At 44.8% G+C, this 23,592-nt stretch overlaps 1 protein-coding gene across 1 annotated transcript in view; it reads left to right on the forward strand.

The window, feature by feature from the left end:
- Positions 1–23,592, forward strand: part of Pigu (phosphatidylinositol glycan anchor biosynthesis class U) — an 85,966-nt gene that overhangs the window by 49,174 nt on the left and 13,200 nt on the right. The window contains exons 8-11 of the mRNA XM_041670261.1: positions 11,672–11,826; positions 13,934–14,077; positions 15,830–15,954; positions 21,898–22,040. Coding sequence (XP_041526195.1) covers positions 11,672–11,826; positions 13,934–14,077; positions 15,830–15,954; positions 21,898–22,040 — 567 coding nt within the window. The remainder of the gene's footprint in view (positions 1–11,671; positions 11,827–13,933; positions 14,078–15,829; positions 15,955–21,897; positions 22,041–23,592) is intronic.

The following is a 23,592-nucleotide window of genomic DNA, read 5'->3' on the forward strand; positions in this document are numbered from 1 at the left end:
AAGTCCCCCTCCCTCGTCAGCCCAAAGAGCAATCAGGGTTCCCTGCCCTGTGGAAAGTCCAAGGACCACCCACCTCCATCCAGGTCTAGTAAGGTGGGCATCCAAACTGCCTAGGCTCCCACAAAGCCAGTACGTGCAGTAGGATCAAAAAACCCATTGCCATTGTTCTTGAGTTCTCAGTAGTCCTCATTGTCTGCCATGTTAAAGAATTTTCACCTTGCTGGGCGGTGGTAGCTCACACCTTTAATCCCAACACTCAGGAGGCAGAGGCAGGCCGATCTCTGTGAGTTTGAGGCCAGCCTGATCTACAACAGCTAGTTCCAGGATAGGCACCAAAGCTGCCCAGAGAAACCCTGTCTTGAAAAACAAAACAAACAAACAAAACCAAAGAACCAAAAAGTATACACCTCAAGCTGGGGGCATAGCTTGGTGGTGGAGCCCAACAGTCAACATTCATGAAAGGCTTTGGGTTTGATCCTTAACTACTCGTCCTGTCCCATAAAAGAGCACACATCAAAAGCAGGACTGAGATGGATTCAAGTCCATTTGTAGAAGGGAAGTTTTTGCAAAGTTTAAGGTTGGCAGCACTGGGATTCAAATACAGAAGAGTCTGCTGTGTAGGCCAGGACAGACTGTACACCACCACTCACTAGAACAGATCATATGCTCATCATTTTATATTACTCAGTAATCTAGAATCATATCGATGTGCACAGTGGTGAAAGGTTAATTCTTGTTTGTAGAACTTGAGATGCCTATTTATTGTTAATAGTTTGTGTGTATGTGTGTGCAGTAGAAATTCATTTTTCTTTTTTTTTTATACTGAGAATTGAATGTAGGGCAGCACCCACAATAGTCAAATGCTCTACCACTAAGCCAGATCCTCAACCCTTTTCTTACTTTTTAAAAAATTTGAAATACCCTCTACTAAATTACCCAAGGTAGCTGCTTTTTACTCACTATGGAAGTCAGGCCTTCTCAGTAACTGGGATAACAGGCTTACATTACCAGGCCAGACTGAAATTCATTCATCCTTCCTGTCTTTTTCCTATGTACCTTCCTCCCATCCTTTTCACTCTTCCTTCTTTTGTTTTTTTTTTTTTGTATATACATATACATGTTTGGTCATGTGTTGCTGTGTATGTCCATGTAGATATCTAGAGGCCAGAGGAGGACATTGGGTTTCTCCACTGGATCTGGAGCTAGGCTGGTAGCCAAAAAGCCCCATGGATTGTCTGCACCCCAAGTAGTGCTAGGGCTACAGGTGTGTTTGCAGCCATGCCTGACTTTTTTTGTGAGTATGGGAATTTGAACTTGGGTCCTGCCATCTCCCTAGCCAATAAAAAGCCTCTTCTCTATTATTTTCTAATTGGATCCAAGGCTGTGAAAAGTTTTATAGTTATTATATGCAAAACAAGATTGTTCCTCAGAAGCCAGGCGGTGGTGGTGCACGCCTTTAATCCCAGCACTTGGGAGGCAGAGGCAGGCGGATCTCTGTGAGTTCGAGACCAGCCTGGTCTACAAGAGGTAGTTCCAGGACAGGCTCCAGAACCACAGAGAAACCCTGTCTCGAAAAACCAAAAAAAAAAAAAAAAAAAAACCAAGATTGTTCCTCAGAAAGCTTGAGGCAGACTGTGGTGTCACCAGCAGTATCCACAGGGGCGTGAACTGTTTCCTTGTCTGCCAGCACTGGCTTTTCAAATTAGATTTGTGGTTGCTAATTTAGTAGACAAATTACAGTTACCTGATAAAGTTACTTTGTTTTGGTTTTCTTTTATTTTCTTGTTGAATTCAAACATTTTCCACATAACAGTATGTATTTGCTGTGTGTGTGTGTGTGTGTGTGTGTGTGTGTGTGTGTGTGTGATTATGTGTAGGTACACTTGTCTATGCCTGTACATGTAGAGGCCAGAGGTGTTCTTTATTGCTCTTCACTTTTTTTTTTTTCTTGAGACAGAGCCTCAGTATGTGGTTCTGGGTGACCTAGAACTCACTATGTAGATCAGGCTGGTCCCAAACTCACAGAAATTTGCCTGCCTCTGTTGCCCTAGAGCTGGGATTAAAGGCATGCGCCACCATGCCTGGCATCTCCGCTCTTTTGAGAGTGTGTCTCACTGAAGCTGAAGCTCAGTGATGCAGCTGAATTAGCTGGCCAGCACACCCCCAAGATTCCCCTTGTCTCTGCCCTTCAGAGCTGTGATTACAGGTCCATGACACGATGTTAGGCTTTTTAGGGATGCTGGGGGATCCGAACTCAAGTCCTCAAGCTTGTGCAGCAAACTCTTTGCCAACTCTGTAACCTGTGCGTGTTTTCCTTTCCTTTCTTTTCCCTCCTTTGCTCCTTCCTTTCTCCTTTTGCTTCACCTCCCAGTGCTGGGAGTACACATGTGTACTGCCACTAGCTGCATTTCTTTAATCTTATTTTTCTCCTCCTGAGACAACATTTCACTGTGGAGCCCTGGCTATCCTGAACTCAGAGATCTGCCTGCCTCTGTCTCCTGAATGCTGGGATTAGTTCGTGCCACCATGCCTGGCTCCTTTCATCCTTTATATGCATACTTTATTTAGGAAATCTGACCTTGGACCAGCAAGATGGCTCATCTGGTAAAGGTGCTTACCTCCAAATCTGATGACCCTGTTGTATCCCTAGAACTCAAATGAGGAAAGCAAACCAATTCCCACAAGTGGCCCTCTGACCTCCACATGTACACTGTAGCACATAAATGCACTTGTATATACACACAAATAATAAATAAATGTAACTGAAAAAATATACAAAGAAAACCTGAGCCTGAATGCAGCAAGGTGTTAACATTTAACCGAGGTATAAAATAAAAACACAGAAATAGACTCAACTATACATGTTTGGTGATTGTATCACTGCGACTTTTTTTTTTTTGATGCGACTTTATTTTTTCATACTTGAAAATTTCCAGAATAAGAAAAAAAGGAATAGGATACAGTTTCTAATATCTTAGTTTGGACATTCTTGGCTTTCCTCTTCAGTTTCCTTGAGTATAATACAGGATAGTGGGCAGCACTTGCCGCGTAAGCCTGACAACCTAACTTAGATCCCTTTACCCACCGTGGCAGAAGAGACTTCACTTCCCAGAGTGGTCTTCTGACTTTCGTATCACATATCACACACATATGCATACATGCATGTGTGCACACACACTGATAATAATGATAATAATTTAAAATGGGATAATAGAAAGTGTTGAAAGGGTTCATGCTGGGTGATGATGGCGTGGCGCAAGCCTTTAATCCCAGCACTCAGGAGGCAGGCAGATCTCTGTGAGGCTGAGGCCAGCCCAGTCTATAAGAGCTAGTTCCAGGATAGACTTCAAAGCTACAGAGAAACCCTGTCTTGAAAAGCCAAAAAAAAGGGGGGGGGTGTTAATGCATGTTGTATATCTAGAACATAGTCTAATGAGAGCTTGGTAGGTGTAATTATTTAGTATTCAAGTGGCAATGATGTGGTTGTTGACAGGATAGTCACTCATCACAAGGGCAAAGGAAAATTATTTCTTTTCTAGAGTCAAAGGAATTGGTAAAGTTAGTTTGTATTTCGTTGCTTGACACCATCAGCCTGTCTCCATACTGCTGGTAGAGTTTCTGGAGCCTGTAGGGAAAGACTGTTTTTCTGTTCTCTCAGGAGACACGGGGTCAAAAGCAGGGATGCTGCATCTGGCTCCTGGTGAGTCACTAAGGAAAATGATAGTTTGAGTCCATCTGGTCCCCTCCCCCAATGCTGCTCTTCCTTGACCTTGGCTTGGAGTCTAGTTTCCAAATTAGGGAGGTACTTAGAGTGTTATGATCTGATAACATGAGAGTAGAACAGAGAGCCCTAGTGTGCGCGGCACCGGAGTCCACAGTGAGAAACAAGCTGAGCTTGTTCCCTTTGTAGTGATGCAGAGTTGTAATTTCAGCACTCAGGTGACTGAGGCAGGGGGATTGTCATGAGTTTGGGGCTAGTCTGACTACCTGAAGAGGTCCAGGATAGCATGGGCTACAATAGAAAACAAAACAAAACAAATGTACAAAAGGGAAAAAGAAAGAAAAAGCTTGGCTGCGATACCAGTGAGGGAGACTAGGGGTTAAGGGAGCACCTAGCACAGTCCAGGAAATCTCCCCCCCCCACACTCTCTCTCTCTCTCTCTCTCTCTCTCTCTCTCTCTCTCTCTTTCGTCTTCTACATGCTTTATTGGACTTCAGAGCATCTTCAAATATGGAACACATCATGAACGTGCTTATCTTCTCTGTGTTGTTCCGATTTTAACATATGCTCTGCTGAAGAGAGCATTTTCTTGGAATTGGGATTCTTAAAGCCTTGCATTTGTGATCCTGCTCTCTTCAGTGACTTTCAGTAACAGACAGATACTGGGGAAGCTGGGGGTGGTGGTGCACACCTTTAATCCCAGCATGGGAGGGGGCAGAAGCAGGTGGATCTCTGTCAGTTCGAGGTCAGCCTGGTCTACAAGAATTAGTTCCAAAACAATCTCCAAAGCTACAGTGAAATCCTGTCTTGAAAAAAATCAACCAATCAACCAAGCAAACAAACAGAAAAAAACAAAAACAAAAACAAAACAAAAAAAAAAACAGACACTGGGGAAATACCTTGTAGGTTCTCTTTGATTTTTTTTTCTTTAATACAATATAAGCTCTTATATTTGAATTGAAGAAATATGGCCTGAGATTGCCCTATTTTTCTGTCTTGGGATAGGGCATTTCTTGATGTCACAAGGGAGTCAGTCCCATCAGGTTTTTCTTGACAACTGTATCCGTCTCAGGTCTTTTTCGGGAGGGGACCCTTATTTAGAATTTTTACACCCTGCTCTATTTCTATAGCCACTTTCTGTTGTTTGTTCTGTATCCAGAAGGGCTCCAGGACAGAGGTAGCAGGGCTTTTAGCATTCCTTTTTATTACAGACAGACAAACAGAGCTTGCTCCTGTATTTATAATTCACTATTCTGAGGTGGCCTTGATCCTTCTGCCTCAATAGTCAGCTGTTCTAGCCTTTTTGTTGTGTTCCAGGCTACTGAAAGACTGTGTCTTAAAAGAGAAAGAGAGAGAGAGAGAAGGAGAGGGGTGAGCAGTGTCAGGGTTTAAGTAAAATGCTGAGGTTCCCCGAGGGGTGCAGCATCAGAAAAGCTGCAGGTCCCTGAGTGGTGGCAGTGGGTAGCAGGCCATTAGGCCAGGAGGCTGTGACAGGTAAGAGACCTAGACAGTTAGGCATGCCAAGCAGAGTGAGGGGAGGAGAGCCCCAGCAACTACCTCTTTGGGAGAGAGATGAAGAGAGAGAGAGAGAGAGAGAGAGAGAGAGAGAGAGAGAGAGAGACGCTAGCCGCTGCCAGTACAAGTGAGCAACTCAGGCCAGAAGCATAACCTGGGGGGGAGCTTGTCTCTTAAAGGGACAGGACAGACCATTACAAGAAGTACCTAAGGAACAGAGCCAAAGTTCTCTTCTGTATTCATGTGCACACATGTGTATACATGTACACATATGTCTGCAGTCACAAAGACACGCATATATATCATCAAGTAGTGGGAAATGCAAATTTTAAAAATTAATTTTAAAAAATGTAATTGTTTTCATGTATATATGTGCATGTGTTTCCATGTGGGGGAGGCAAGTGTGTTTGCAGATGCTCATAAACACATGTGTCTGCTTATAGATGCCAGAGGATGACATTAGATGGTTTCCTTGATCTCTTTCCACCTTATATATTGGGGCAGGTGTCTGACTTGAACCCATAGTTCCGCAGTTTTCCTAATCTGCTAGGCAGTTTGTTGCAACCCTTGTCTGCATGTCCTGTGTGCTGGAATTACAGGCATAAGCCACCTTATGGGATCTTGTTTTAAAATTCCAACAGCTTAAATATAAAACCATTGTTTGGATTCAGTTTCTTTAAAGACTTGATTCTGATAACTAGCTTTTCCCTTTTCATGTCATGAAAGAAAATAGTTTCTATGGAAATATTTTAGAGCATTAAGGAGAGGGGAACTTAATTTCTCTCGTCGGGGACCAGCCTCGACAAAAATACTCTTGCCAGGGTAGAGGCTTGGAGATTTAGAAAATCTTAGTAAAGAATATGAAGAAAATATATAGATTTTTTTTTTTTTTGGTTTTTCGAGACAGGGTTTCTCTGTAGCTTTGGTGCCTGTCCTGGAACTAGCTCTTGTAGACCAGGCTGGCCTCGAACTCCCAGAGATCTGCCTGCCTCTGCCTCCCGAGCGCTGGGATTAAAGGCGTGCACCACCACCACCCAGCAAGAAAATATATAGAATATGAAAGAAAGTATATAGGATAGTATCGGGAGGGACTTCCAGTGAGTACTGAAATTCGCCTGCGTTTAATTTCCAATTGTTTTAAATATCCCTGACCCCAAAAGATAGGAGTGAGACAAAAGACTGCATTAACTTGATATAAGGAAATGAACACACCAATTGAAGGTCATGGGCTACACCCATAGTTAAACATTCTGTCTAGACCAAAACATTCTGTGGGCAAACCACTCCCAGGTGGAATCCAATGTTATCTCCATAAAGGAACTGTACCCTTGGTTGGATCCTTAGACTTTTGTTTGAGGTAGAAACACATCTACCTCTCTATTCCTGAAATACAAGGTCTGGCTATTAGCCACACCTGCTGACAATGACCTGAGGGAGCAGAACTCTTACCTAAATCTAGGTGGGCCTTTGAGATAGAAACAATAACCTTGAAGGACTGGAGGTAAGTTCCAACTCTGACCTCTGCTCAATGTGGAAATAGGCTCACCTTTTCGGACCTCCACATTCTCTCATGCTGGAAGTTGAATTAGTTCAGTGGAGCACTAGCCTAGCATGTACAGGCTCTAGGGTCAGTGTCTAGGCCCGAAAAGCCCTCTCCCTTCTGTAATAAGAGAAGCCCTCACCAAGCAGTTTGAAAATTATTGTCCCTAAATTTTTTGTTTGTTTTGTTTTCGGGACAGGTTTTCTCTGTGTAACAGTCCTGGATGCCCTGGAAACTCGCTTTGTAGACCAGGCTGGCCTCAAACTACTGCCTGCCTCTGCCTCCCAAGTGCTGGGATTATGTATGCCACCTCCACCCAGCTCCTGTTAGTAATAGTATGACTTTTGGATATTTTAAGTATTGTGTAAATTTGAGATTATATATATCCATGAACCAAATCTGGCCACAGATAGGTTTAGTTCATCATAGTATTTAATTTTAGGAAATAAATTTTAAGAGGGATTGGGGAAATGGTAGTGGTAAAAACTTGACTTGTGAGTGGAAGTACTTAAATTTGGGTCCCCAGAACACACATATATTTGGGGTGACTGTGTTGTTGGACCCTTGAGTCCAACCATCAAGAAGGAGTCGCCCCAAGAGACCATCTCTCACACCACAGTTGATGTAAAAGCATGAGGATTTTATTAATTCTGTCATGACAGGGTCTTACAGAATTCGAGGAGCCAGAAAGACCCTGAATAGCTGGTATAGGCTATTTTTAAAGGAAAAAGACATAGAAGCAAGGGAATTGTCTGGGGGTTGTTCTTTAACTATTATGATTGGCTTACTCAAAAGGGCTATTACCAATAATTGGCTGGAGAGCGGTTACCAGATCAGATGAGGTAAGGGGGAACATCTGAGGGTCACTTTGCCCCTTTCCCAGGGCCTAAGTCAAAACACCAGTAACTGAGTCGACACCTAAGGGTTATCTTGCCCCTATTCAGTAACTGAATTCTATTTGGAGAACATTCATAAGTCATAAGAACTCAAGGAGATGATGGGAAGTTCCCAATATTTCAGTATGTGCATGTGTAGTTGTTAGATCCTTCTTTTATTTTATTTATTTTTATTTTGTGTGCATTGGTGTCAGTATGAGGGTGTCAGATCCTCTGGAACAGGAGTTACAGACAGTTGTGAGCTACTCTGTGGGTGATGAGAATTGAACCCAGGTCTTCTGGAAGAGCAGCAATTGCTCTTAACCACTGAGCCATCTCTTTAGCCCCTGATAGAACTTTTTGTGATGATGGAAATATTCACCTACCTTGTCAATACAATAATTACATGCATGCAAAATATAGTAGTCACCCAATATATCATAATTACAAAAACACACCAGTTGAAAAGTACAGTAGTCATAACCCACATTTGGCCATTGGACACTTGCAAAGTGCTGGTGAGGCCGGGTGGTGGTGACACACTCCTTTAATTCCACAGAAGGCAGAGGCAGGCAGATCTCTGAGTTGGAAGCCAACCTGTTCTACTGAGTGAGTTCCAGGACAGCCGGGGCTACACAGGGAAACCCTGTCACCAACTTACCCCACCCACCATAAAGTGAGACTAAAGAACTGAATTTCATTTGTATTTCTCATTATCTAAATAGACACAGCACGTTGCAGGGGGAACAATGAGATGAGAGAGTAGAGCCGCACAGACTCAAGATTTTAAAGAGCCCTGGTGGAGCAGGCTTCTCGCCCGGTCACGCTCCATCTGTTTTGTGACGGTCTTGACCTTACGTGCAGATAATAGAACACGCGTGAAATGAGAACCAGCCAGAGGTGGGGGGGGTAGAGGCCGGCAGTGATACAGATCAGAGCAGAGCCAGTGGTACACGTGAACCTGTATCCCGAGCGCGTGGAGAAAGGCAGGTGTGGGGCTTAGCACCCATTTGGTGGCTCACAGCCATCCACAATCACAATTCTAGGGGGTCCAACACCTTGCTTGGTACCAGGTATGCACATACTAAAACACCGTACACATAAAATAAATAAATCTGATCTCTAAAAAAAGAAAAATGCCATAATGAAACTTACTCTGGGTTTAAAAAGTACTTGGAGTTTTGCATGCTCTGTGGCTTTAGTTTCATTTTTACCTTATTTCAATTTTTTGAGACAGGGTCTCACTCTAGCCAAGCTGACCTGGAAGTCATTTGCTACCTGAGTCTGGCTTTGAACTCTGAACAATCCTCCTGTCTCTGCCTTCCAAATATCAATAGGTGTGAGGCACCATACCCAGTTTTAGCCCAGAACTTGATGCAGGTGAAATCTTTCTTTTTTTCTTTTCTTTTTTTTTAAGATTTATTTATTATGTATACGGTGTTCTATCTGCATGTATGCCTGCAGGCCAGAGAGGGTGCTGGATCTCATTACAGATGGTTGTGAGCCAGGATGTGATTACTGGGAATTGAACTCAGGACCTCTGGAAGAGCCACCAGTGCCCAGCACGTGCCCGTGCATGACACACTGTGTGTGTGTAGGTTCAAGGACAACTTCCAACAGTCATTTCTTTCCTCCCATGTAGATTTTGGGGGTCAAACTCAGGTCATCGGGCTTGGCCACCCTGGGTTTTTCTTGTAGTTAGTACCTTCGGAAAGATAATTTGAGATTATACAAGTCTGTTTCCTTTCGGAATTTCACCCACTAGTATTTTACTTATTTTTTGAGACAGGGTCTCACTGTGTAGCCCGGGCTAGTCTTGAACTCTCGGGAATTCTCTTATTCCAGCCACAGTGCTGGGTGAGACAGACTTTCTGATGTGTTCTTTGAATTTTAACTTTTCTTTCTTCTAGAAAGCAGAGAAATATTAACTTGAAACCCTCCATCAGTTATTTTTAGACAGGGTCTCAATTTAAAAAGAAATCAAGATTTTTTTTTTTTACCATTTTATTTTATATTTGCTTTCTATGGGAAGAACAGGGACAAGGTCTCATTGCGTAACTCTGGATGGCTTGGATCCTGATGTGTAAACCAGACTGGCCTTAAGCTCATCGAGATCTGTCTGCCTCTGCCTCCCAGGTATTGAGATTAAAGGTGTGTGCCACCATGTCAGGCTAATATTTGCTCTTAACATACGTATTGAGCATTATAGACAGAGCCAGTGACATGGCTCACTGGGTTAAGGCACCTGGTGTCAGTCCCGACAGTCTGAGTCTGCTCTGTGAGACTCACCTAGGGAAGAGCCAGAACCAACTCCTGTAAGCTGCCTCCTGACTTTCACATGCAGAATGTAATTTATAAGGTCCTGTGGGTTTTTTTTTCTTTCTGCCTTGGAAAGCTGTTATGACTTCAGTGTATATCCTTTCTTTTTATTTTTTAAAAATTACATTTAAAATGTATATTTTGTGGTAATGGTACGGTCATGCTACAGTACATTTAAGGAAGTCAGTGCACACACGAGCCACAGAACACGTGAGGAAGTCAGTGCACACACGAGCCACAGAACACGTGAGGAAGTCAGTGCACACACGAGCCACAGAACACGTGAGGAAGTCAGTGCACACATGAGCCGCAGAACACGTGAGGAAGTCAGTGCACACATGAGCTTCAGTACACGTGAGGAAGTCAGTGCACACACGAGATTCAGTACACGTGAGGAAGTCAGTGCACACACGAGCTTCAGTACACGTGAGGAAGTCAGTGCACACACAAGCCACAGTACATGTGAGGAAGTCAGTGCACACACAAGCCACAGAACACGTGAGGAAGTCAGTGCACACACAAGCCACAGTACACGTGAGGAAGTCAGTGCACACACGAGCCGCAGAACACGTGAGGAAGTCAGTGCACACATGAACTTCAGTACACGTGAGGAAGTCAGTGCACACACGAGATTCAGTACACGTGAGGAAGTCAGTGCACACACGAGCTTCAGTACACGTGAGGAAGTCAGTGCACACACGAGCCGCAGAACACGTGAGGAAGTCAGTGCACACACGAGCCGCAGAACACGTGAGGAAGTCAGTGCACACACGAGCCGCAGAACACGTGAGGAAGTCAGTGCACACACGAGCCGCAGAACACGTGAGGAAGTCAGTGCACACACGAGCTTCAGTACACGTGAGGAAGTCAGTGCACACACGAGCCGCAGAACACGTGAGGAAATCAGTGCACACATGAGCCTCAGTACACGTGAGGAAGTCAGTGCTCAACTGGAAGGACTTGATTCTTCCATCGTATGGATATTGGGGATTAAAGTCACCAGGCTTGGTGGGCAAGAGCACTTATGTTTCATAAAACTTTTATGTTTAAACTCCTACATATGCATAAATAATACATAATATTGGGTTTATTCAAGATAGCATAAATGTTTTCATTTTCTATTGATTATTTGGCAAATTTCTGCTATAACCTTACATGTTAGAGGTTTGGCTATGGTGACATATATAGGTGCAGTTTACCTGTCATTGCTACTGTGCGATGGTCCCATTGCTCCACAGTTAATTCTTCTTCCTGGTGCAGTGAGGATTTTCTAAGTGGTGTTTTGTATGCATCTCCAGGATGCAGACTCTAATCGTGTTAGCAGGTCTCAGGCAGAGATGCGCACACTCTTAACACCTTTTAAAAAACACTCGTAATTTTTTTTTCTAGTTTAAGAAAAGAATTGTTGTCGGGTGGTGGTAGCATTAACTAGCACATATCTTTAATCGCAGCACTCGGGAGACAAAATAGGTGGATCTCTATGAGTTTGAGGCTAACCTGGTCTACAGAGCAAGTTCCAGGACAGCCAGGGCTACACAGTCTTGAAAAAATAAAGAACAGGAAGGAAGGAAAGAAAGAAACAACAAAATTGTAAACCTATGTGCCATGGCTTGGTTTTATAGAAGGAATTTTTATGTATAAGCTGATAGCTGTTTTTCGTCCTCAGTGTCCCTAAATGTCCTGTTCTGGCCTCTCTCCTAGCGGCAATACATCCCTGTGACAGTGAAGAGCAAAGCCTTCTGGATCTTCGCTTGGGAGTATGCCACGATGTATGTAGGAAGCTTAGTGGTAATAGTTTGCCTCTCCTTCTTCCTTCTCAGCTCCTGGGATTTCATCCCTGCAGTCTACGGTTTCATGTAAGTACAGACTTCACGAGAGATTTCTGGAAGCTAATTTGGTTTTTGTATCTCCCAGTGGAATCCCAGGGAGAAGACTGTATAGGCAGTCGACAGCAGGGGTCCTCATGTTTTAAGATGCCTCAGAGCTTCTGACATCCAGATTACCGGCCCATCCCTAGGGGCTCTGATGTAGAAGCTGTGAGACAGAGATCAAGAATTTCATTTCTCAAGTACTCCTGGTACTAGAGTAGTACAGGGAACAAAGTTTGAGACCTCTGCTCTTCAGCACCTTTCTATAGCTATTAAAGAGCACTTCCAAGGCTCGTAGATGGCTCAGTGAGTAAAGGTACCTGCTGCCAGGCCTTACGACCTGACTTTAGTCCATAGAACCCACATGGTGGAGGGAGAGAATAGACTCCAACATGTATTTGTTAGGGAACACTGTGTCTCTCCTGGCCTTTTCCTCATTCATTGCCTTTTTAAAATTATGAATTGGAGACAGGTGTGGTGGCCTATGCCTTCAATTCCAGTACTTGGGAAGCACAGGCAAGACATCTCTGTGAGTTCAAGTCCAGCCTGGTCTACATAGTATGACCCTGTCTCAAAAAGACAAAAAAACAAAAATGAAACAAACAAAAAATTCCAATAAAAGCTTGGTAGTAATGGTGCATGTGTTTAATCCCAGCACTCAGGAGGCAGAGGCAGGCCTGGTCTACAAAATGAGTTCCATTTCAGGCTCCAAAGCTGCACAGAGAAACCCTGCCTTGAAAAACCAAAACTAAATGGTGGCGCATGCCTTTAATCCCAGCACTCGGGAGACAGAGACAGGAATCTCCGTGACTTCGAAGCCAGCCTGGTCTACAAGAGCTAGTTAGTTCCAGGACAGGCCCCAAAGCTACAGAGAAACCCTGTTTTTGAAGAACAACAACAACAACAAAAAAAAAAAAATGAAAGAAAGAAAGAAAGAAAGGAAAAACCAAAACTAAAATCAAACTAAACAAACATAAAAAACCCAATAAAGATAATAAATTATAAACAAATCAGTTTCAACATTGGTTTGGTTTTTTTTGTTTGTTTTTTGTTTTGTTTTTTTTAGTGCTTTTGTCACTACCCAGCCTAGTGCCCCTTGCTGTCTTTGTCCTTTGAAAGACACACACACACACACACACACACACACACACACAGCACAGGGTGTAGCCCAGTCATAGAGTGCCTTTTTAGCAGTCTGGAACTCCTGAGTTCCATTCCTAGCACTGGAGAACAAAAAACCACAAATGTTTGTTTTTTTGCCTGTGTGTGTGTGTGTGTGTGTGTGTGTGTGTGTACATAGGTAACATGGACTTTAGAAAGAGCCAGTATTGCAGCCAATTCTTAAATGATTTAATTAGACAAAAGTTTCCTAGATAAACTGAAATTTTTCAAGCGAGTTCTGTAGCCCTGGGAATTTTTCACCACCTGCTGAAGGCTCCTGAAGCCCTTGGAAAACTCAGGTGCAGGCTTAGGCAAGCAGTTTTCTGGCTCCTGCTGTGAGGCTGTGGAGCAAGAATTGGGAGGAGCAGGCTCCGAGAGCTTGTTCCTCTGGGCAAGTCTTTGGAATGCCCAAAATAGATTTTGTTTATTTAAGTCTCCTTCCTCTTGTAATACTGAGTTGCTCCTGATTGTGAACTGGCCTGATGTAGAAAAGGACTGCTCTCTTGATTTCTAGGATGGATTGCTTTTTCAGTTCAGATTCTTTTAGCTTAGCTGGTTTTGGTTGCTTTGCTTGTTTTTGGTTTTGTTTTGTTCCTTCATGTAGCCTGTTCTAACCTTGAGCTCAATATTCAACCAAGAATGATTTTAAGCTTTTCATCCTCTTACTTCTACATTTGGACTTAATGCAGTCCTGGGGGGTCAAACCCAAGGACTTGAGCACCCTACCAACTCAGCTGTGTCCCCAGTCCTTAGCTAGTTTGTAATATGGCTTCTATTCTTTGCATCTTTGGCCCTGTATTGCATTACTGTGACATTTAGAAGGATAATGCCATCCTTGGTCACCTAATAGTGACCCCAAAGTCTTCGAAACAGCAGGGCAAAGCCCGCCACATGTAACTCTGCTCTTTTCTCTCCCTGTGTTTTCTTATTCCAGACTCTCTGTTCCGGATCTCACCCCAAACATTGGTCTCTTCTGGTACTTCTTTGCAGAGATGTTTGAGCACTTCAGCCTCTTCTTTGTCTGCGTGTTTCAGATCAACGTCTTCTTCTACACCGTCCCGTTGGCCATCAAATTAAAGTAAGTTCATGTGACCTGAGCTATCCTTCAGACTTGTGCCACCTGCCATCAGGCTTTTGGCTTTTTTGATCATGTGCCAGTAGCCAGGGTCAGCAGTTGAAAGCCACACACAAGTACAGATTGCAGGGAGGATGCTTTGGAGTCCTGGTTCCCCTGGTCTCACCTAGAGATGTCTGCAGCCACATTACTATTTAGTCTGATCACCATTCCAGGGTAGAGCAGAGGATGTCTTTGGGAAAAGTGAGTCTGGTTGCTGTGCTCTCAGAGGGCCACCACAGAATGAGCCCAGTCCCCCCCTCTCCTGACCTGTCGCTGCGAGACCCGGGAAGCACCAAGGAGAAGAGGTGGTGTTATTAGGAGCTCTGTAGACACACAGCTCCATTTTCCTGACTTCATTTTCCTTACCTAGGAAGGACAGGAGACAGGAATCTACCCAGAGGGCTGGGGTGCTGTGAGGATCGTCTGAGATGATGCAGGAAAAACTTCTTACAGAATCATTATAGAAAAAAGGGCTCAAGGAATGGGAGCCATGGCAGTTCATTAATTTAAAATCAGTTTCAGCTGTTACTAGTTTAAGGTCCCAACAATTCCACTCTGAGGCAGTCACAGTAGCTGCCCATAATCCTAGCACCTAAGAAAATAGAGGCAAGAGGATCAGGAATCAAGAGATTCCTATCTCCTGTCCTTCCTAGGTAAGGAAAATGAAGTCAGTGATGGAGCTGTGTGTCTACAGAGCTCCTAATAACATCACCTCCTCTCCTTGGTGCTTCCCGGGTCTCGCAGCGACAATCGGGGGGGGGGGGGGGGGGGACTGGGCTCATTCTATGGTGGCCCTCTGAGAGCACAGCAAGTGCTAAAGGGAAGTGAGTAAGAAAAAGCCAAGGGTAGACTCAACTATGTAGCAAGTTGAAGGCCAACCTGTGCTACATGAGACCCCATATTAAAAAAAAAAAGAGAGAGCCAGGCGGTGGTGGTACACACCTTTAATCCCAGCACTTGGGAAGCAGAGGCAGGAGGATCTCTGTGAGTTCGAGGCCAGCCTGCTCTACAAGAGCTAGTTCCAGGACAGGCTCCAAAGCTACAGAGAAACCCTGTCTCGAAACCAACTAAAACAGAGAGAGAGAGAGAGAGAGGGGGGGGGGGGGGGGAGGGGAGGGGAGGGGAGGGGAGGGGAGGGGAGAGGAGAGGAGAATGAGAATGAATATGAATCCTGGCCCCTGAAGAGCTAAAAATGCTGCATGTACCTTTCAGTTCTCTTTCTGGACACTAAGGGTGTACATATTGCTCTGACCAAATTGTCAGTGAGCAAGCCATCAGCTAGCAGGCACTACCTGTCTTGGGACCTGTTGCCAAGAGCCTTTGCTGGGAGAGACTGCCTGATTTCTCTAATAAGCAGTCATTTAGGCTGCTAATAAGGAATGCTGACTTAATTTGCTTTCTTGCTTTGGTTCCTGGGGGCCAGGCCCAAAGCTGGTAGATAAGAGGTGGCTATTGATGGGCAGTGTCCCTGTAAACTGGTTCGCTGGTATTTGTCTCATCTTTCTTGCCACCTCTGGGAATTTCTTGATCTCTGCATTTTACTGCTCTGCTAGTGGGGCCTGGCCATCCATGCCTTGTGAGTAGTAAGGCAGCCTTTGCCTGAGTTCCCCTAGGGAGTACTTTTGGTTTGTGGAATGGGGTCAGGAGTCTATAAGAGTTGGACTGGTCCCTGGCTAATCTCTCTGCATGTTTGTCTTCCCTGCCCTGCTCCAGGGAGCACCCCATCTTCTTCATGTTCATTCAGATTGCCATCATCTCTATCTTCAAGTCCTATCCAACTGTGGGAGATGTGGCCCTCTACATGGCTTTCTTCCCTGTGTGGAACCATCTTTACAGATGTGAGTAGTTTGACTCTCTTCGTGGGGTGCCTTCCAGTTCATCTAACTCTTGGGCAAAGCAGCTGGGAGGAGGGAGCTGATGAGCATTTACTGGGTGCCTGCTGTGCTGGCAGCCCTGAGAAAGAGAAGCAGTCTGTGTGCATGTGCGCCTGTGCCCCCTGGTGCTGAGGAGTGATGAAAATACAGGTAACTACCATTTATAGAGCACTTGTCTCTGCACCTGGCCATCGTCAATCATTAGCTCATTTGGTCTCTGCCTCAGGCTTTGAGGTAAGAATCTCTTTTATACAGATGAGAAAACTGAGGTGCAGAAAGGCAGAGCCACTTGTTCAAGGTTCTGTGACTGCTGTGGAAGACTAGGATTGACACCTAGCTCTTGGAACCTGGCCTTGATTTCTGTAATGATGACCATGTCCAAGGCGTATTCCGATAGAGAGGCTACTAATATACAGAGACTAATTTTTTTTTTTTTTTTTGTTTTCTCTCCTACTCCCAGCTTTCTGAAATAGGGTCTCACATAACCCAAACTGGCCTTGAGCTCACTGTGTAGCTGAAAATGACCTTGATCCTCCTTCCTTTACTTCAGATCTGGGATTCCAGGGGTATCCTTCCATGCACAGATTTTGTTCTTTGTTGTTTGAGACCCAGCCTAGACTGTAGCCCTGGCTAGACTGACTCACTGTGTAGCCTAGGCTGTGCTCGGGTTAGAAGCAGTCATCCTGTTTTAGCTTCCTGAATACTGAGATTACAGAGTGAGTCGTGGTGCCAGCAGAAACCAACATTTTCATTTAAATTCAAATGTAGGGAGCCACATATGGCCAGACTTCCTATTGGACAATGGCCAAGTTTCCTACTGGACAAGTGCAGCTGTAGCCTCAGGTTTTGAACACCTGTCTTCCTCCTTCCTACAAAGACTCTTCTCAGTTCTGCCCATCTCAGACGCATTCCAGTCTTTCTGTCGTTTGGGCCCTTCCTCCCCCCTCCCTTGGTAGTTCTTTTCAGGGTCTGGAGGCTCCCTCGGGGCTGATATTCTTTGCCTCTGTGTTTCTGTCATCCGCCGTGGATTCTGGCACAAAACTGTCAGCAAATGCCTGTGGAAGGGCTTTGACGGCTGTTCTTGAAGGAAGCAGATCCCAGTTACCCTACCGGTTCTCTGTCTTCCAAAGGGAGGGGAGCTGTGATACACAGCCAAGTGTCAGAAATGAACTCCAAGTGCAAGCTAGTTTTGTTGTTGTTTTGGGGTTGTCTGGGTGTCAAGCAGGAAGTGAAACTGACCAGCTGCAGGCAGGAAACCTACCTGAAAGTGTAGGCCCCAGTGTAAAGGTAAACAGCTAAGTGGGCAGGCCCAGCCCAGGCCAGGTGTGACTCTTGGGCCTGGTGGCGTGATGACCAGCCTGAGCTGAGAGGAGGCAGCATCATCCGCTCATGACATCCTCGTTTCACAGACGAGAATCACCCAGGGATGAATCATGAGGCAATCAGAGTATATGGGCATGCCTTGGTCTGTGGGAGGGTAGGGCTTCAGACACGGGTCTTTCCCTCGCTGAAGCATGTTGTTGTCCTCCTGTCAACCCTGCACAGAATATCGGTCCCTTCTCAGAGGTGTTATGCAGCAATCTCACATTGCTGAACTCGGTCTGTCGACTGACTAGAACTTGAGTCTGTGTCCCGACTTCCCGGGCAGCTGTTTCAGCCTTTCTGAGCCTCTGACTTTTCCTTTTCCATCCCTCAGCTGAAGAGAGCATCCTGGTGTGGGTCCTTAACCCCAACACTTCAAAGGCTGAGGCAGGAGGATAGCAAGTTTGAGTTTAGCCAGAGCTATATAAGGGAATTCCAGGCTACGTAGGAGACCCCTTTCTCTCTCTCAAAGAGTATCTTTCATGGGTATTTAAGTCTGGGAAGGAAACATTTTAATATAATGAGTTATCATCAGTGATAATTAGCCAGGGCTGCCCTGCACATTCTCACCGTCAAAGCTTCAGACTTAGACGCCAGAGACATTGAAATAAATATATATATTTTAATACTTGAAATAAATTGTTTTATGCCCACAGGGATGATAAGGCAGAGAAGGAGGAGGGAGTTTCCAGAAACCTGGATGATCTAATCGACTCTTTTTTTTTTTAATATTTTTTATGGTCTATTTAACTTTATTTTATATGCATTGGTGTGAAGGTGTCAGATGCCCTGCAACTGGATCTTCAGACAGTTTTGAGCTGCCATGTGGGTGCTGGGAATTGAACTCAGGACCTTTGGAAGAGCAAGCAATACCCTTAACCGCTGAGCCATCTCTCCAGTCCCGATCTAATCGACTCTTAAGTAGAGGCTGTTGCTGATTGGTTGGGCAAGGAGTTTAGAGACACAGCTTATCCGAAGTTCCTGTTCAGAGTAGTAGCTGTCAGTTTTGCCCTGTACAGGGACTGCTCATGTTTGGAGCACCTGTTTGGGGCTTGTCATCTATGAGTTATTATACTCACTTATGAGTGTCTTCTGGGCTTTGGGACCTCTGAGTAGACTTTGTCTATTCAGGTTTTGTGAAGTCTTTTGTCCTAGTCAAATATAGGTAATGTTATAGGGTCCCATTGAAACACTAGCTGCAGTACTGATCTCCCTGATCCTACCTCACCTCATTTCTTGTATTGGCCAGTGGGGAAAAAAAGAATAGGCCCTGCCCCAGGTATAACTCTCGATCACACCAGGTGGTGGTGGCACATGCCTTTAATTCTAGGACTTGGGAGGCAGAGGCAGGTGGATCTCCGAGTTCCAGATCAGCCAGGGCTACACAGAGAAACTCTGTGTTGATAAAAACAAACAACAGCAACAAATAAATAAATAAACCTCAGTCACTGGCTTCTGTAGCCTTGGGTTAGGGTGAGTCATGGGGATGCATACTTGTGGTGTTAGAGAACAGCCTGCTGGCAGAGCCAGTGCCAGCCTGCAGTGGTCCAGATGCAAAGCCAGCTACTACAGGGCTGGAGTTGAATGTGTGCTGTATTTCTTCTTGTTTTTTTTTTTAAAATTTATTTATTTATTAAGGATTTCTGCCTCCTCCCCGCCACCGCCTCCCATTTCCCTCCCCCTCCCTCAATCAAGTCCCCCTCCCTCAATCAAGTCCCCCTCCCTCATATGCTCGAAGAGCAATCAGGGTTCCCTGACCTGTGGGAAGCCCAAGGACTGCCCACCTCTATCCAGGTCTAGTAAGGTGAGCATCCAAACTGCCTAGGCTCCCCCAAAGCCAGTACGTGCAGTAGGATCTTCTTGGTTTTTTTTTAATTAATTATTGTATAAAGGTAAAAGGATGTTGATTAATATACAAATAAATCATAAGCATTTTGCTGTAAGTTCTCATTTATCTAGGATGTAATTTAAGAAAAAAAATCTCTTTGACCTTTGAAACCTCTAATTCCCTCTATGACCCTCCTAATGAGACCAGATACTTTAAGTGACATTTTATTTCTGAACGTCTGAGGCTCAAGGGGGAAAGGGCCTTGTCAGAAGTTCCTGTTCTTCAGTGTGGTGCCACAGATTGGATAAACAGCCCCGTGAATGTCTGAGGAACTTGACTCCATCTGACCTACCAGGTCTGATGAAAGGTGTAGGCCTTGGTCATCTCTGACACCTCTGGGTGCCTGGAACAAGCTGTCCTGTGCCCCAGGTCCCCAGTTCCATCTGCTCTGGCATAAGCTTTAATCTCCCAGCCTTCCAGCCAGCAAGAGCCAGTAGCAGTTCCCTGTTCCTGCAAAGGTCACCACTGGCCTCAATCCAACTGGATGCTAGTGAAGGTCTTCCAAGCACATTGAGAAGTCTTTGCAGCTCAGAGGCTGCATTCATAACCTCTTTCATTTTTGTACCCAGTGTCTTTCCTATCACCCCATTGGAGCCTCTATCTCTGACTGGGTCACAGTGCCAAGAACCACTTGGGCTACCAGGCCCTACAAGTTTTATTCTAGAAATAATACATGTGCTTGTCAGTCAAGGTATTTATAGAGGATGAGAAAGAACCGCTGCGAACTGAAATTTAGAATCGCAGAGTGGAGGAGTAAGCAGATCTGTTCTCCTGACTTCAGTCCCTAATGCTGCCTCATGATAACAATATAATAATGCGTAGTATAAACATTGCTTTCCCTGAGAGAGGAAGAGTCACAAGCTTCCCTGGCAGGTTTCAGGAGACCTGAATCAGGCTTTGGCTTGTTGGTGTTGACCATTTGGACTATGGGAATTCCAGACTGGAAAAGGCAATTGTTCAAGCCTCCAGGCTAGTGTCCAAATTATGGGATTTCCTAGACCACTAACGTTTGAAAAATGATTTCTAAAACTTTTTATTTGGTGGTTGATGAAACAATCAACTATCAATACTTGTCTCCATTTTAAATGACTTGTGTTGATTCAAGACCAGGTCTCTCTGTGTCGCTCAACTTGTCCCAGAACTCACTGCAGACCAGGCTGCCTCCGCCTCCTGAGTGCTAGATTAAAGGGGTGACCACCACACCCGGCTAAAATGACTTTTTAAATACTAATAATAGCAAAAGAAGTTTCTGACCCTTCTTTATAAAGAGTGAACTATAGCTGGGCATGATGATATATGTTTGGAAGGTGGAGGCAGAAGGAGCAGGAGTTTAAGACTCTCTTATCCTAGGCTACATATCAAGTTGACAGCCAGCCTGGCTATATGAGTTCCTGTTTCAAAAATCAAAATTAACCAAGCAAACACTTAGCTTTAAAAATAAATTCAAACTACTTTGTCCTGTTTGTCTACATATTAGTGGTGATTCTATGGCAGACTGTCAGAGTCTGCCATATTCTGTTACCCAGGAGACTTACAAAACCTTTGCCTGGGCTGTACCCTAGGACTCCGATTTGATCTTGGTGGGGCACTCCTGTTATTTGCAACTAGAGCATAAAATTATGTTATCCAGTCCCCTTTCAATGTATGAGCTTCTATACAATGTATAGTGTTTCTATGCAGTGGTTGTAGAACTGAGATACATGACCTGGATTGTCTTCATTTTGTAAATCCTCAATTTTCTGGGCATGATGGCACACACCATTAATTCCAGCACTTGAAAGGTAGAGGCAGGCAGATCTCTGGAACAACCCCAGCTAGGATAAAACTTGAGGGGCCTGATTGCCCAAGTAGTTCCTAGTTCTATGATTCCAGTCAGAGACAGGCCATCCAGGGCTATATAGTGAGACCTTATCTTTAAAAACAGAGAAAGAAAGAAAAGAAAACTGGCCTCCGATGAGTCTGAACCAGTGAAGAAGTAGGAACAACACAAAATGCTTATATGCATAAAATAAAATAAGCTAATTTAAAAATGTGGCCTGTTGTGGTATGCACCCAACATTTGGGAGATAGAAGCAGGAGTATCAGGGGTTCAAAGTCATCTTTAGCTAGTTTGAGGCCAGCCTGTGCTACGTGAGACCTAGGTTTGGGAGGATGGGAAGAGAGATTTGTAAGTCATCTAAGGAAGAGTAAGGGTCATTTAAAGAGCAATCCAAGCACATGAGCCAGTGCATTTTTACCGTGGGCCATGGTCCCATGCAGATCCACTTGGAACTCTAATCATGCCGGTTCTGCCCCGTTCTCATCCATGAGACGTCATGGCCATGTAGTAACCTAAGTGATGAGGCTGGAGAGTGAAAGAGCAGTGCCTTTATGAACGGCCTCACTGTTATGCCTGGAAGCATTCACGGGATTGCTGATTGTGACTAGTTTTTAGGCAGACAAGCCTGCAGGCGAAAGAAAGTCTCCAAATAGAGATTTCCAGTGGTGATGGGCATGGGAGCCATTGACCTGGGTCGGAGGTTTGTCTCCGAACACCGTATCTCTGGGAGTGCTCTGCCTTTGAGCCGTGCGAGCTGCTCCCTGTCCTGTGTGGCTATCACAGCAAAGAGGTTGTCAGAGATGGAGTGCTGGGCTAATTGACCGTCTTGTCTTCGCAGTCCTACGGAACATCTTCGTCCTTACCTGCATCATCATCGTCTGCTCTCTTCTCTTCCCTGTCCTGTGGCATCTCTGGATTTATGCAGGAAGTGCCAACTCTAATTTCTTTTATGCCATCACACTGACCTTCAACGTTGGGCAGGTAAGAGTTGAGGATAGCACAAGGTCAGGGGTTCATTTTGAGTCAGCTGAGACCCTGTTCCCATCCTCTAGTTTTGAATATGCCGTGGGGAGAGCTCCTCTGTCATAGGGTAGAAGGGATGGGGAAGCGAACAGTGTAAAACTGAATCTGTTGCGCATGTATTGGGTACCACACTGAGTGCTGCGCCACTGAATCCTTAGAACAAATCTAGACCAACTGCTATCCATAGTATACAAATGAGGGACTGAGGCTTTGCACTCGGGGTCAGTGGAGTCAAGAAACAAATCCAGGTAAGGCGTAACTTCAGAGGCACCCCGCTCTTAAAACTGTGCCTTGTTGGTACTGTCAGTAGACACATCAAATGAAGTGTGGTGAGGAGGTCAAGGGGAAGCAGTCTTGTGGATCTGAGGACAGCAGAAGCAAAGGCAGGGAGATGGATTGGCTGTTGGGTGAACAATAGAACGAACAGCAGTGTCTTATATAGCCCAGGCTGGCTTCAGAGTTACTGTGTGGCTAACAATGACCTTGGTCTTCTGATCCTCGCGCCTCCACCTCCTGCGTGTTTTCACCACTCCTGATTTATGCAGTGCTGGAGATAAAATTCAGGCCTTCCCGGATGTTGGATGTTCAGCAAGCATTTTAACAACTGAGCAACATCCCTAGCATTTGGTTTTGTTTTGCTCTAAAAGAATTTTTTGTTTTTGTTTTTCGAGACAGGGTTTCTCTGTAGCTTTGGAGCCTGTCCTGGCACTAGCTCTTGTAGACAGGATGGCTTCGAACTCACAGAGATCTGCCTGCCTCTGCCTCCCGAGTGCTGGGATTAAAGGTCTGTGCCACCATTGCCCGGCAAGAATTTTTTTTTAATGTACATTCGTGTTTTTTCCTGCATATATATATATATGGTGAGAGGATGTTGGATTCCCTGGAATTGGAGTCACAGATAGTTGTGAGCTTTCATGTGGGTGTTGGAGACTGAACTCAGGTTCAGTGAAGAGCAGCCAGTGCTTTTAACCACTGAGCCATCTCTCTAGCCCCAAGCCTCCATTGTTTAATTCGTAAAAGGATTCCTAAGTCTCACTCCTAAAGATCTTGGTTCAATATGAAAAACAAATTCAGAGGCTTGTACTTTTAGCTACCTCTCTTGGAGGTCTGGAAAGCCTTTGTGAAAGCATCCATGTTCTTTTATGTTAGACTCTACCCTCATAGTTGAAGTCTTAAAAGAATCAGTTGTACTATTGATCACTTTAGTGCCATTGGCATAGGCAGGTATCCCCTGAATAGTGGATGGGTTGGAGGCAGAGCTGTTGGGAAAGACTAATGGTACCAGAGAATAGGCCCAGGGAGCTATTGTCTCCAGGATTAGCAGTTTGGGCAGGAGTTGAAGCTTTTGCTAGTGAGTTGCTGGGACTGGGGTTTCCTGTGTGGATGTCGTGGAGAATTTACATCCAACCCACCCACCTTTGGTGTATGAACAGCAAGAGAGGTCTCATCCCTAGTGGTGGTTTCTGGTGGTAAATGAGCAGCATCTCTACCCGTGTCCTACAAGGGCAGA

Source organism: Microtus oregoni, unplaced genomic scaffold, assembly GCF_018167655.1.
Source record: "Microtus oregoni isolate MIOR12 unplaced genomic scaffold, Mior012 000020F_ref0000438, whole genome shotgun sequence".
Lineage (NCBI taxonomy): Eukaryota > Metazoa > Chordata > Mammalia > Rodentia > Cricetidae > Microtus > Microtus oregoni.